Raw genomic sequence first — 14027 nt, 5'->3', positions numbered from 1 at the left:
AGGAGATTTCAGAAACAGGGAGGTATTGGCTCGGGGTAATGAGAGGGAATGACGTGTTGATCTGGTGGAGACAAACCTGTTATACTTAGCAAAGTGTTTGGGAGCCAGGTCTAATTAAATGATGTGTACGAGGATGCAAAGATGTTGCTGGTGTCGCTCTTAGAGGGGAGATACTGAAGCTAAACTGTAGAGACGCTGGGAGGAGAATGTGTGTCAAAGTGTCACCATGAGAATAGGTATTACCTTCGGAACTTTAAACCATCCACAGCCATCACCTAATTAATTAAGAGACAACCAGCTCCAGTGGTTGTCACCTTTCACTTTGTTTTGTGAGTATTAAAAACCAATACTGATCCAGATTTCTTATTACTGTTTTCTGATGATCGCTTAATAGTGCGTGAAACTCGGAGTAAAAACACTTTCTCTGTGCTCCTATTGTTTGTTTTAATAAAAGTAATAACGAGAAAGCTTGGAAGCTCAGGGCCCTACGCTATGCTTTTTTGCCTTGATGACCTAGACAAAAAAGCATAGGGCTGTTATAAATTCTTCTATTTTCTACTTTTGTTTTTAGACATAACCTGGGATTCGAACCCGCACTATCGCGCGCCCTGCATGAATCCCCCGAAGCCCCGATACACTTCGCATACATTCTAATTCTTCCAAGTTGCTTCACGTTATGATCTTGTATTTGATAGCCCTATTTGAAAATGCATTGTGGCCAGCCGTCTTTGATTGTATGGTACGGTACGGGACAGGTACGTTGGAGGGTAATACGACACCATCTACCGCCTTGATGACGGCAAAAAAGAAAAGGGATGTTATAAAGTTTTTCAATTCTCCTATTTTTTCAGGCATTACCTGGGATTCGAACCCGCACTATCGCCCTTCATGCATCCCCCCATACACTTCGCATTCATACTCATTCTTCCAAGTTGCTTCACGTTATGATCTTGCCTTTGAAAGCCCTATTTGAATAGTGCGGCCAGCTGTATGTGGCCAGCTGTGTTTGATGGTACGGTACGGGACAGACACGGGACAGCGCCAGGCGTGACACAAACACACAAAAACACAAACAAACAAACACCAAATTAAAGTTGTGTGGACCCTGGCTAGCGCCAGACGTTACTGAAGTAACGTCTTCTGCATAGCTACGGGAATAATAACAAATGGTACACAGTTTCCTCTGGGACGAAAATACCACAATACTCATAAAAAGGACACAATTCACGCTCTTTACGAACATCTTGAAAATATTTGGTTTCACAAGTATACTTTCAAGCCTTCTCATCAGGTGAAATACAGGCAAAGGTATGGGAATAGGAACAGTGGATTAAGTACAGTAAGGAGGTGGTAAAACAACGCAAAATGCGTGACCTAGACACATAGCAATAATGACACAAAGGTGCAAATGCGAGAAAACTCCATAAGCGTGACATGTAGTACGACAGCCAAAGACAACCACTGGACTTAACTAAGAAGGCTTTGACGACCTACCTAGGTGGCGGGGTGTGTGTCCTTTTTTGAGTATTATAACAGGTGGTACGTGCGACTTTATCCCTCCCTCTCTCTCGCTCTCTACTTTACCCTTTCCCCATAATTCCGTGCTGCTTACCCTTGGCTATGATAAGTCCAGTGACATACTGCGATGCTGCACCACTGCTTTGCATGTCATGATTGGAAGGTATGGCCTTAGTAAAAAAATTGAAAAAGTAAATGCCTCCCGTTATTTCTTTATATTCAGTTTGGAGTGGAATAAAGAATCATTGTTGCGGACTAACGTGGTCCCGCACCTGACCATCGATGAGCAGACCACAAAACACCGAGAAACGCCGTTACATCGACATTATCACTCGTTTCAACGAGAACACAAAAGGACACTCGGAACAACGATCGTCAAATCGCTGTCCTGAGCATAACAAACAGCGTGCGTGTATTTGGCTTGCGCCGCATGCATGCACAACACGTCGACGTGGCGTAGCGAGAAAATGCGGCGTACAAAATGCAGAAATCATCGTTGCCCTAGAGAAAAAATAATAATTATGGTGACCGCAAAGTTCGCGTGTAGTGCGGTGTGCAGGTGCATCGAAAAGAAAAGCCAGGATATTTGAATGCGGAACAAACAAAACTCACATAATTTGCTGAAGTGAAAGGATGGAGAATAATATTAATAGATTACGGAGGTGAATCGGTGTATGTCAGGGGGTGCTTGCACCAAGGGACAGGGTAACAGTAACACCCTGTCAGCGAGAGTAAGTTTCACAAAGTAGATCATAGCGGAGTTGTTTCGGATGGCGATAATGCACTGAATCAAGTAAGTACATAAACATTCCAACCAATTAGTGTGTCAACAATTCTATCTATATAATAAAGGATCACAAGCGAGAGAGAGATTGGAAGCTTTTTTACAACTCTGAGTTTGGTCGGTTGGTTGGTTTTTATTACTTCAGTTCGTTGCCTCAACAGTACAAAGTACAAATATCAAGAGGGACGAAGGAAAAGAGAAAATAAAACAGAGCTGAGAGGAAGATGCAACGGAAAGGAAATAAAAACGGAGAGAAACTGGGAAGGAATGTGGACTGGGTGGATTCATGAACCATTAGTAGGGCAGGGCAATGCATGAACAGAATGGGAAAGTCCGTCGATATTCATGTTTAAAAATTCTAAGCCTTATTTTATTGGTGAAATACATTTTCAAAAAGGAGGGGATATAGGGATATAGTCAATTTTTCGTAGATTAGAGCGTACAAAATATCTGTAGAAAATAAAATGTCCTCACTTCCTTTCAAGTGAGTTTCACGTATTACTTCGATCATCAGGTAACTGATGGATCCAAAACGGGCAGCCATAACATAAGGGGGAGCAAGGTGGGAAATTCTGAGGGTTATCATGGGCGACGCGTATAGCGCAAGATTCAGGTGCAAACGTGAAGTAAGCTGCTAAGTCTTCAGATTTGGGGCTATGCAGCAGCAGTTCCGGCGTGAATGATATAGAGTAGAGCTGGGGACTTAAACGCCAAATCCACACATGCCCACACCATTATACACACATAGACCGACACTCTCTCCCTTTTCTCACATACACTAACACGCGCGTATACACACACATATTCTCTAAATCTCCTTTTCACACACACACACACACACACTTCCGCACGCACGCACGCACACACACACATTCATTCTCTGAATATCCCTCCCTCTCTCTCTCTCACACACACACACACACACACACACACACACACACACACAAACATATATTAATTCTTGCGTGTGTGTGTGAGTGAGAGATAGAGAGAGAGAGAGGGAGAGATAGAGAGAGAGAGAGAAAGAGAGAGAGAGAGAGAGAGAGAGAGAGAGAGGGAGAGAGATTCAGAAAATGAATGTGTGTGTGTGCGTGTGAAAAAGAGATTTAGAGAATGTGTGTGTGTACGCACGTGTGAGTGTATGTGTATGTGAGAAAAGGGAGAGAGTGTGGGTGTATGTGTGCATAATTGTGTGGGCATGTGTGGATTTGGCATATAGGTCCCCAGCTCTATTCTATATCATTCACGACGGCACTGCTGTTGCATAACACCAAGTCTGAAGACTTAGCCGCTTACTTCACGCCTGCACCTTTTTATTTTTATTTATTTTTTATTGTTTATTTGAATTCGGATAGCTCAACAGTACAGAAGTACAACTACAAAGAGTACCGGATAGAAGGCCCCGAGAACGGGAAACCAAAAAACAAAACAAAAACAGCAATATCAATTTACTGATTATGCACATTGCATGAAAGCAAATCACAACAATGATAAAGAGTTAAGCTGTCTTTTAGCCAAATAGCCAATTTGACGCGGAAATCTGCGATAGTAGTGCAGGACTTCAGGTCGTCTGGTAAATAATTCCAAACAAGAGCCGATTTACTTGAAAACGACAGAAAGCCAGGCATAGATCTATAGCGATTGATACTCATGTTATGAGTTGTTGAGCCGCGAGTAGTTCGGGTAGACGTACAGATTGGAAAAAGGGACCGCAAGCAAACAGCCGGCTTAATACAGTAACAGTGGAAAATGAATACAAGGAACAAAAATACTGATAGATATTGGAAAGAGGAAACATTGAGGTGGTGAAGAAGTGGCGTGATATTAGCTTGGGGTGATGCGCCACAAGCAACTCGTACAGCGCGCCGGTGGAGTGAGGCTAGTTTGTTTCTATTTTTAACGGATATAAACGAAAGGTTTACAGGGAGAGCATTATTCTAGATTAGACTGAGTAACACCGACAACGAAAGTACGATGGGAAAACAGGTTCATCCGGCGGAAAGATCGGCGCAGTACACAGATCTTCCGCGAGGCTTTCTGGACGACATTGTTGATGTGTTGGACAGCTTATTGCCAAGAACGACTCCTCGGCATCTGGTGCTTCCACTTCCCCTAGCGTAACATTTGACAAGGTGATTTGCAGTTGTTGACTTTGTTGTTGTTGCTGACTCCCTGTGGCACGTTTGGGATGGATTTGCAAGACAACGGTTTTGTCGGTATTTATCTGCATGCCAAGGGAGCCAAGGTGGTTGTTTAGTATCTCCAGTGCCGATGACAACTTGGCTTCCCTGACTCTTGCGATATGACACGCGTCGTTCATGATACCCCTCAGAATTTCCCACCTTGCTCCCCCTTATGTTCTGGCTGCTCTTTATGGATCCACCAGTTGCCTGATGATGGTAGTAAAACGTAAAACTCTGAGTTGTAACAAAGATTCCAATCTCTCTCTTGTGTACAAGACTCTGCCCTACATGGGTCTTGAGCACTCTTCGGACAGTGAAGCACACCATCTGACCATAATAAAACAGCACAACTCACAAGCTATTCCGCTCGTGAGCATGTCGTGGTACGAACACGCATAGCAATTACTGTATCTGAAAATGTTTCTCGACGTAGACGTAACAGGTATGCACTCGTGAATTAATTCTAACAGACTAAAAAATAAATATCATAGTTCATCAACAGTACATAATCACCGAGAGTGTGCCACTCCCAAATACCCTGCTGTCCCGACAGAATTTCAAATTGACGTCATTATTTATGACGCAATGCTCCTTGCACCAGTGATTTACAACATGTGTACGGGTGTCGACGCATCACACGTTTTTCTTTGCAAGAATTTGTACAGAATCAATCAGCTTCGGTCAACCACAGGTTCCGGATTCGTCTCTTTATCCGTATACAGTGTGCATTGCATCATCAAAATGACGTCAACTTGAAATTCTGTCGGAACAGCACCCATAGTGGAGTTGCACACTCTGGGGGGTAATGTACTCTTGGTGAAATGCATAGCAGTAATACGCACCGCACCAATATTGCAAGCGACCTAGGCTGTCCGGACAATCCTGTACCTGCAGCATGTGACAGTTCTGTACACAATTCGTAACTACATTACACTAATAATATCAACGTGCAACATGTACAGAATAATTTTCAACAGCGCCGTCTCCTGTCCAAGAATATAAACAGCTCGAATGGACCCCAAGGGTGAGATCACCCATGCAGCTAACACAACTGCCGGTAAAAGAGTTAGTGAATTACGAACGAGAAATACATGAAATACACACCCTCTCCATTCTGTTATTGCAGGGAAACTACCTTGATTCCACCATGAGCCTAGGCATGAGGAATATAATACTAGGTACGGAATATTATTTACCAAAAAGATGTTTGAGTAAGAGCAGATTTTTTTCGCATGATAAGTTAGTGCATTCATACACAACAGGTATTGTTACCTGTTTTATTTTGACAATGTGCTGTGCAAATTCCAGTGCGGGAAAAGCCTCTCCCACAAAATTATCGCTGAAGTCGCGACAAATATTTTGTAATGTACGTGAACTTATAATGAAGCTGACCATGATGCCCAATGTTATGAGGTCACGGAAAAATCCAACAATGTACCCTGTCATTATTCTCTTGTCACCAGCACTTGATGTTCAGTCGATTGCGAGATAGATTTGCAGTGCATCCTTTTTTTTTAGAAACATTAAATTTTGCTGTCTCTCGGGTTAGATAATAGAGCGAGACAAGAAACAAACATACAGTACTTTGTACTTTGAAAACCTGAGAAAAAAGGAAACATCAAGATAACTCCAATTGGCAAAAAGGCGAAAAGCCAATAATGGCCAGAATTAACTTATTGTGGCTTGCTTCACAGGCCAGAGTGCCCACAACGGCCAAACGACAACAACCACAACTACAACAGCACACAACAAGACTCACGCCCACTGCCACATACTTCGCGGATCCCACTGTCACACACTTTGCGGGTTGTACTGTCTGCAGTCTTCTTGCCAGACTGCATCATTGCGGTCAGCAATTCCTCCTTTCTCAGTTCCTTTTCACACTGTGATGTTGGTAATGTGGAAAGTAGGTACCTTCCTAGAACACGATAGAGAACATCCGGACTGGGGCGACTAGACGGAGGCAGAGAGTTCCAGAGCTCGTCGTACTCCATGACAGCCACGAAGTAATCCTCCAAATGCGATCAAAGTAGTATTCCCTTGATCAGGAGCTTGAGTACTGGGTGACATTCCGCCAGCTTTCCCTTGAAGTCGATGCAATTCTGAGTGGCTATGACGTCAATGCCGAGTGGGTAATCCTTATCACTCTTGATTAATAGAAATTCGCATGGGATATAGGTCCATCGAGTAGTAACGTTTTGAAGAAGTGTTGCTATCACAACCTCAAATACCACTGATGAGAGTTATCTTGAATCCCTTCCTACAATGCTTTCAAGGCAGATTGAAAGATTGACTAGCTCGCAGGAACGGTTAGCGTAGGGAATATCCTGTTCCATTTTTTTCAGGATACATGTTTGGTATTTTTCATGGGAGCCGCAAATCTCCAACAACAAACTGGTCACGTCTGCTAATTTGTACATCCCCATTTCTTCTGCTTCACAGTTATCCTCGAGCAATGCAGGTGAAAGTTTCGGTAGGAAGGAGCAAATGTCTTTTGACGGAAACCGGAAAAGGATTTTGATCAAAGGCTCAGAAATTACAAGCCTGTATCGCAAAATGGTGTAGGCCAATTTTTTAGGCGGTATCTACGCCAGGCTGCGCTATTGTACAAACAAATCTGTTCTTTGTTTTCCCACCTTGTCTTGATGATGAGGATCATCGCTGTCGAATGCAGTGATTGGCAAGCCCATGTATGGGTTGATGTATGCTCAATGTTCTGGTGGCGATGCAGAGGTGCTTGGCTACTGGGATATACGAAAGCGTCAAGTAAGGACTAATCTGATGGCGATTCTGCATCCAAGAGACGAAACAGAATACAACATAACATCGAACCGGCATAAGCGGAGAAGAGACAGAAGTTTATAAAAGAATGCTTAGTTGATGGGTGGTGCTAGCATGGTATTGCATTGTTCAGAAGTCACACATTTTCACAACGATGTTCTGGTTGCGTTTGCAAATCAGTAATGTCGATAGGCAGTTGACGGTCATGATTATGATTCCATAGTAGTTTGTCACAAAATCAAAAAATACAAGTACATGTAATAAACCAAGTTTCGGCAAAGAAGCATCACATATTATTCACTTGACATAAACGCCTGAACGTGTTTTCATCACGTAACTGATCCCGGACGTGCCTCGTTACACCGCATAGCTGATGTCAGCAAGTGACAACAAAGGTAATACTGCTGCTTCCCACACGTCAAAGAGAACACTGTTTAGTACTGGCTCGACTGACTCTTGCTCCATTGCTTTGCAGATCTTCAGTTTAGTTCCATACACAGGGGCCGATATATCAATGACTGATGCCTCTTGCGACAGTTCGTCTGGCGCATATCTGTAATCGTCTTCCACAGCAGTGAGAAGAACACGCCCTAGGAGCATTCAAATATAACTTACGATATCGGGCGTGCTGCAGGTAAAAGGCTTTCAGCGGTAGAGAAAACTAGTCTCTTCAGCTGATTTGCAGAGCGTCAACTAACACTTTGCATGCTTGAAAGCACTGACTTCTACCTTACACGTAATACTAGTGACAGTGAGTTCCCATAGTAAGCAAGGAAGGGCACAAACGTGGGGGCGCCACGCTTATGACTAGCTACATTTCTCAGAAGGAGTTGTATCACATCGTCAAGAACCCTTATCCCCTGACCTCACTGAAAAAACAGCTCAGCCTAAAGTCCACTACTGAAATGTGCACCCTCCTGCGGAGCCCACGCTGCTTTGGCAGTGGCGGAGGCTCGCTTGCTGACGTAACCGTCGGGGACCATCATGAACAATGGACTGACTAATTATTCACTTGTCCTGTCTTTCTAAATAACATGTTATTGCACATGCTCTTGGTTTAGTTTTTGTGCCTTTTTCTTGCTTTGGAGTTATTTGTTGTTTTTGGACTCTTGACAGTAGAAGTGCGGAGACACTTCGCCGTGACCATGGTTACCCACATCTAACTATCACTACTAGTTGGTGGTCCAGCAGAGGCCCGCTCGTAACAAATAGTGGGCTCTCACCAGTTTGCTTTTTCTGAAATGAATACTTGTAGATTATAATTATGTGGGCGTAAAATTTATATCCTTTATTTTACGTGCAGAGCACAGAGGTGCTACTGGATGTGTGCTTGTACTACATCATGTGAAGCGTACATGTACATGACGGCGTGCGAGAAGGCCCAGTTAGGGTCCAGCAGATAATGCTCCGAAAACGTTCGTATAATGCTGACCGTAATGCTCCAAAAACCACCTTATAGGGATATTGCTCTTGGTTTGGGTCAAAAAGGAAGAATGGTTGCACATAATCAATCTTCTCCTGAATCTGCAGGAATATTGTCCACCAGCTCCGCGACCTTTTGGCACTATCAGATTTCATCGATTCTCCAGTCGCTGCTCCCCATTGAAGCTTGGACGCAGGGCCATGGCTGAACACTGGGCACATGTATATCAAATCCTTTCCTGACAATATTCGTGGAGTGAGAGGTATGAAAATAATATGTTAGGAAATCATTGGGATGATGCTTATCATGGCGGCTGTCCTGCAAACAAGCTGTCACTGTGTTGTTTCTGGGATTGATATCTTCATCTGAAACAGCGGACATGAAGCTGATCTCCAATCGAGATCCCTGAAGAGTGGACGAAAATTGGGCGCAATATTCATGTTGCTGCTCTACTTTCTTTACTTTTGCAGTTTTCTTCCCCTTGTGGTATTACGTGATCACAGTAGTTGTCCACATTGACAACTGAAGAATACTGGCACTCTTTTTGTTGATAGCACTTGACTGCTGTCTTGGGTGTTCAGCTGTCCACATTTACTACTACTACTACAAGTAATTGTTCGTGTTTTGTCGGGAAACTCAGACAGGCAATGTTGTAAATTGCTCATCTCTTTCTGCTTGTAGCTGCTGTTTCAGTCTGGTTCAAATTTATCAAAGTTGCGGCGTCTTCTTCAGTATCTCTGCTGGCCCAGAGACGCTATTGTCAGAGCCTAAGGTACAACGAGAAACTCCTCTTCGACTGTCTGATATTGGCATCGCGTCTCCTCGACGGCTCTCTATGTATTAGAAATTATATTCCTCCTCGTAAATGTTTGTTTCCAATTTTTGCAATAACTTTGGGGTGAACACACGTACTCGTACATTGACTCAGACAACATAGTCATTTTTGCGTCAGGTGCTAAAACGTTTTTTTCGTTCCGGCACAAAGCGATCCGTAGAACACGAGGAGGGATACACCTACAGTTACATGTACTGTAAAACCGGAAAGTCTAACGAGTCACAAAGTCTAGCGTTTTAAAGACCGATTATTTTTCAGTATTTAAAAAAACCCGTTATCGCTAGATGTCTGTGTAAAGATGCGCATAGAGATTGGTGGCCAGGTAGCCATCGTTAAACTTTCTGCACGCAATCATGCCAAAATTACAAAAACGTTATACATTTTGGTCGTTAGACGTTCCGGTTTTACAGTACCTCATGAGCGTTATTGTCCAAATGCAGCTCAAATCTCACAAATGTTCGTTTTTGCCTTTTTAAATTAATGCTATAAAATGCTCTGGTGCTCGGATAGTTTCATAATACTGATAACGGAATAATTATAATCCCGGCAGTATCCGCTGGTTCCTAGGCTCAGCTAGCGTAAGTTGTCAATTTGTATTTACAGACTGTATTATCATTATTAATTTGGACAATGTGCGAACGCGTTCTCCAGTGTGGGAACAAACCCTTTCCAAACAAATATACGCCAAAGGCGCTTGCACCATGATGGTTTGTGGTTATCTTGTGAAACAACTATTTCGTACTTCAGTGATATAAGTCACAGAAAGGAAAAAGGACCAAGGAACTACAAGTTACGCTATAATGTCCACCTACACCACCAGTTACTAACGATCATCTCATGCCATAACTTTGGCCGTGGTGTTAGTGGACATTAAAGCGTGCTAGTAACTTGTAGTTCCTTGGTCCTTCTTCTTTTCTATAAACGTATCCTTGGCTCTCCATGCGAGGCCCAAATGTACGTCCAGGGGAGAATTACGCCCGATGCTGTGATTAACCACTTGGGCGCTTATATTAGTAATAATTATGGGGAATTGTATTTTGCTATCTACATGGAAGCTCGCGCTTTTCCTCCAAACTTAAATTGTCACTTGCCTGACTCACGACAGCCACCCAGAACACACGACAAGTCCAAACGAACCATCCAATCGGCAAACCTGCAAGATAGCACCACTGCCTGCTCAACACAAAGTTTATCGTGGAATTCATTCCTCGTCCCTTGTGCTTGAGTAGGCTGAGGAACACTGTGCCTGAAGACCACAACTTACATAGTGCTCTCCAGGCCCGAACACAACACAGACGTTGCGTTTCCAGCGCCACAAACACCTCGTGAACATCAGAAAGCAGCGCGAGTCAGTGTCATTCATGCATGTGCTGAACTAGCGTTGAGGGCCGTTGGCGAACACCCTATTATGTGTCCACTATGGTCTTGTCGCCATGCCTGGTTTTACAGTCAATCGTGAAATACCCCTTACAGTTCATCATTGTTTTGGAAACTGGAACCCAACGTGTGTCACACGTTATGTAAACCAAACAATCCACTTGGAGTACAGTAATATTTTCTTTGAAAAACTGAGGAAAACAGAGTGATGAAGCAAAATCCAATCGGCAAAAAGGCTGAAGAGCCCAGTGCAGACTTAACAAGTACATGTGGTGGTATTGCGTCATAGGCCAAATTCCCCACGATGGCAAACTTACAACAACCACTACTACATCAGGATACAGCAAGATATACGCGCGCGGCAACGCACTTCGTGGGTTGCATTGTCAACAATCATCTTGCCACACCGTTCCATGGCGTTCAGCAGTTCCTCTTTGCTCAGTTCCTTTTCACGCTGCGACCTTGGTAGCGTGGAAAGTAGGTAGCTTCCCAGGTCACGATAGAGAACAATCCGACTTGGGCGACTAGACTGGGGCAGGCTTTGCCAGAGCTTGTCGTATGCCATGACAGCCACGAAGTAATCCTCCAACTGTGATAAACGTAGGCTTCCTTTGATAAAGAGCTTGAGTACTGAGTGACGCAATGCTAGCTCCCCCGTGACGTTGATCCAATTATGAGTGGCGATAACGTCATCGCTGAGGCCACTGTCAGCGTTCTCGACTATTATAAAGTCGCATGAGTTGTAGCTCCACCGAGTATTAATGTGTGGAGGAGGTTCTCGTATCAGACTATCACATCTTAGGGATAAGAGCAATTGTGGATCGCTTCTTGAAACGATTTCCAAGCATTTTGCAAGCTCAACTTGCCTGCAAGAGCGATTCGAATATTTCAAGAATGATGCAGTCTCCGGAATATCCTGTTCCATTCTTTTCAGGATACATGTTTGGTACTCTTCGTAGGAGCCGCACATTTCCAACAACAAATTCGCCGAGTCTTCTAAGCTGTACCACACCTGTTGTTGCCATACTCTACAATGTTTCTCAATCATTGAAAATGAAAGGTTGGGTAGGTACAAAGATGTGTCTTTGGATGGCAGAACAAGCAAACTGATCAAAGGCTTAGATAGCGGAAGGCTGTACCGCATAATGGTTTGGGCCGGTCCTGTAGTCGGCATCAATGCCAGGCTGCACAATTGCACGAACATTGAATTTCTTTGGTTGAACACCTGGTGTGGATCATGAGGATCATCACTATGCACAACACAGGCATTGCCAGAATCAGATACGCGTTTATGTATGCTGGATACTCTCGTGGCGATGTATAGGTGCTTAGCAACTGTGATGTACGACAGTTTCAAATTTGGACTGATCTGGTAGCGATTCTACATGCATGGGAAAACAACGACAACACACTTTGATGATGAACAGGCACATAGGGTAAAAGGCAGTTTACAGATTTATTTTGTAAACTTTACTTGTATTGGTACAGTGTGTACTGTAAACATAAGATGAGAAGTTTACAGTTCAGCCAGACCGGCCGAGGAAAATACATGTAGCACCGGTCAGCTCACATTCTTTTACATCTTCATACGCTTCACTACTAGGATGCGAACAATCTTCCATAATACAATGTAGTCAGAAGTTCCCGTGAGCGATGAGTTTCAAAGTAAGCTGATATTCACAAACCATGACTAGCGGTGTTGAAATATCTTTATCCATAAACACAGCAACCTCTGGATATGTCTGCCCCTAAGATGACCTTGGCCTGTTTAAGCGAATTTAAGCAAGAACTGCACAAACAGTTCTATGAGCATTGGTTTCACTGCAGTGGAATTCCGTTGATTATGTAGCGGCACATCAAATTCTTTAGCAGCCTATCTCTGGTACATTTTCATTATTTAAATGTATTATCCCAATTCTGCACGCTTACAATCATATGCGCAGAGCTCTGCCCCAGACTATGTCTTTTTCTCTTTCTTTGTTCACCTATTGCTCACTTCTTTTACAAAATCGGCATTATGGAACGTTAAGAAACCTACTCGATAGGGAAAGGCCTTTGGGGAATCCTTAAACATTAATAACTATAAAAATTACAACGAGACCTGTCAGCCGAAATTCCCACTCTAACAATACATGGTATGAAACAGCTAGTGCAATAGGAGAACGACTGACACGAAGAGGAGCGTCTTTTCGATCTACTTAGAGCACTATACATATAATGAACCAAGTTTTGGCAAATAAACATCACATAACACTCACCTGACATAGACGCCTGAATATGGTTTCATTATGCAGCAGGTCACGGACGTGTCTCGTAACACCACAAAGTTGAAAGATGTCAGCTAGAGACAACAAAGGTAATACTGCTGCTTCCCACACGTCCAAAAGAACACTGTTCAGTACAGGCTCGACTGACTCTTGCTCCATTGCTTTGCAGATCTTCAGTTCAGTTCCATACTCAGAGGTCGATATATTAGTGACCGATGTCTCTTGCGACAATTCTTCTTGGGAACATTTGTAATCGTTTTCAACAACAGGAATAGGAATAACCCCTAGGAGTATGAAAACATAACTTACTATATCGGGCATGCTGAAGGTACAACGCTTTACGCGGTGGAGAAAACTACTCTCTTCAGTTTTTCAGGCTTGACGAGACTCTACTGACTCTTTGCATGCTTGAAAGCACTGACTTATACCTTACACATAGTAGTAGTTATAGTGAGTTCCCGTAGTAAGCAAGGAAGGGCACACACGTGAGTGCCCTACGCGTATGATTAGCTACCTATCTCAGTAGGAGTTGTATCATAATAATTATGATCATGACCCTTTATCCCCAGAGCTCGGGGGTCAAACAAAATAGCTCATTATACAGTCTAAGTGATCCAGCAGAATCCCACTTGTCCCTAACAGTTGGCTTTTTCCAGTTTGCTGTTTCCGCAGTGACGATTATATTATTTTTTGCGAACGCGCAAAAATATGTTAACACAGAAGGCGCATGCTCTGTTCCCAACAAACTCTCACGCGCTCATTGTTCTCCGAAGTCCACTGTTCCTGACTTCAGTTCTTGCTTTGTCTGCATTGGCAGTGGATTTCTTTCTCAACCCACCCACCCACTCCACTATTGTCA

General features: G+C 43.4%; 1 protein-coding gene across 1 annotated transcript; it reads right to left on the bottom strand.

Moving 5' to 3' along the window:
• Positions 1 to 10954: 10954 nt before the first annotated feature.
• On the bottom strand, positions 10955 to 13546 carry LOC135825217 (uncharacterized). Its single transcript, XM_065337956.1, has 2 exons — positions 13160 to 13546; positions 10955 to 12282 (listed from the first exon to the last, which is right to left on the bottom strand). The coding sequence occupies exons 1-2, from the start codon at positions 13487 to 13489 to the stop codon at positions 11230 to 11232; spliced, it is 1383 nt and encodes a 460-aa protein (XP_065194028.1). The 5' UTR covers positions 13490 to 13546; the 3' UTR covers positions 10955 to 11229.
• Positions 13547 to 14027: the final 481 nt, after the last annotated feature.

The sequence above is a fragment of the Sycon ciliatum genome, chromosome 9 (genome assembly GCF_964019385.1).
Source record: "Sycon ciliatum chromosome 9, ocSycCili1.1, whole genome shotgun sequence".
Classification (NCBI taxonomy): domain Eukaryota; kingdom Metazoa; phylum Porifera; class Calcarea; order Leucosolenida; family Sycettidae; genus Sycon; species Sycon ciliatum.
Note: the sequence above shows the minus strand (reverse complement) of the source record. Positions and strands in the feature narration are given on the sequence as shown.

What these genes read in the sequence shown, in the direction of transcription:
- LOC135825217 (XM_065337956.1), bottom strand. Translation starts at nt 13,489, where the DNA reads ATGCCCGATATAGTAAGTTATGTTTTCATACTCCTAGGGGTTATTCCT. An exon ending in TATTCAGGCGTCTATGTCAG is followed by an intron (nt 12,283 to 13,159) that starts GTGAGTGTTATG and finishes CCATGCATGTAG; the next exon opens with AATCGCTACCAGATCAGTCC.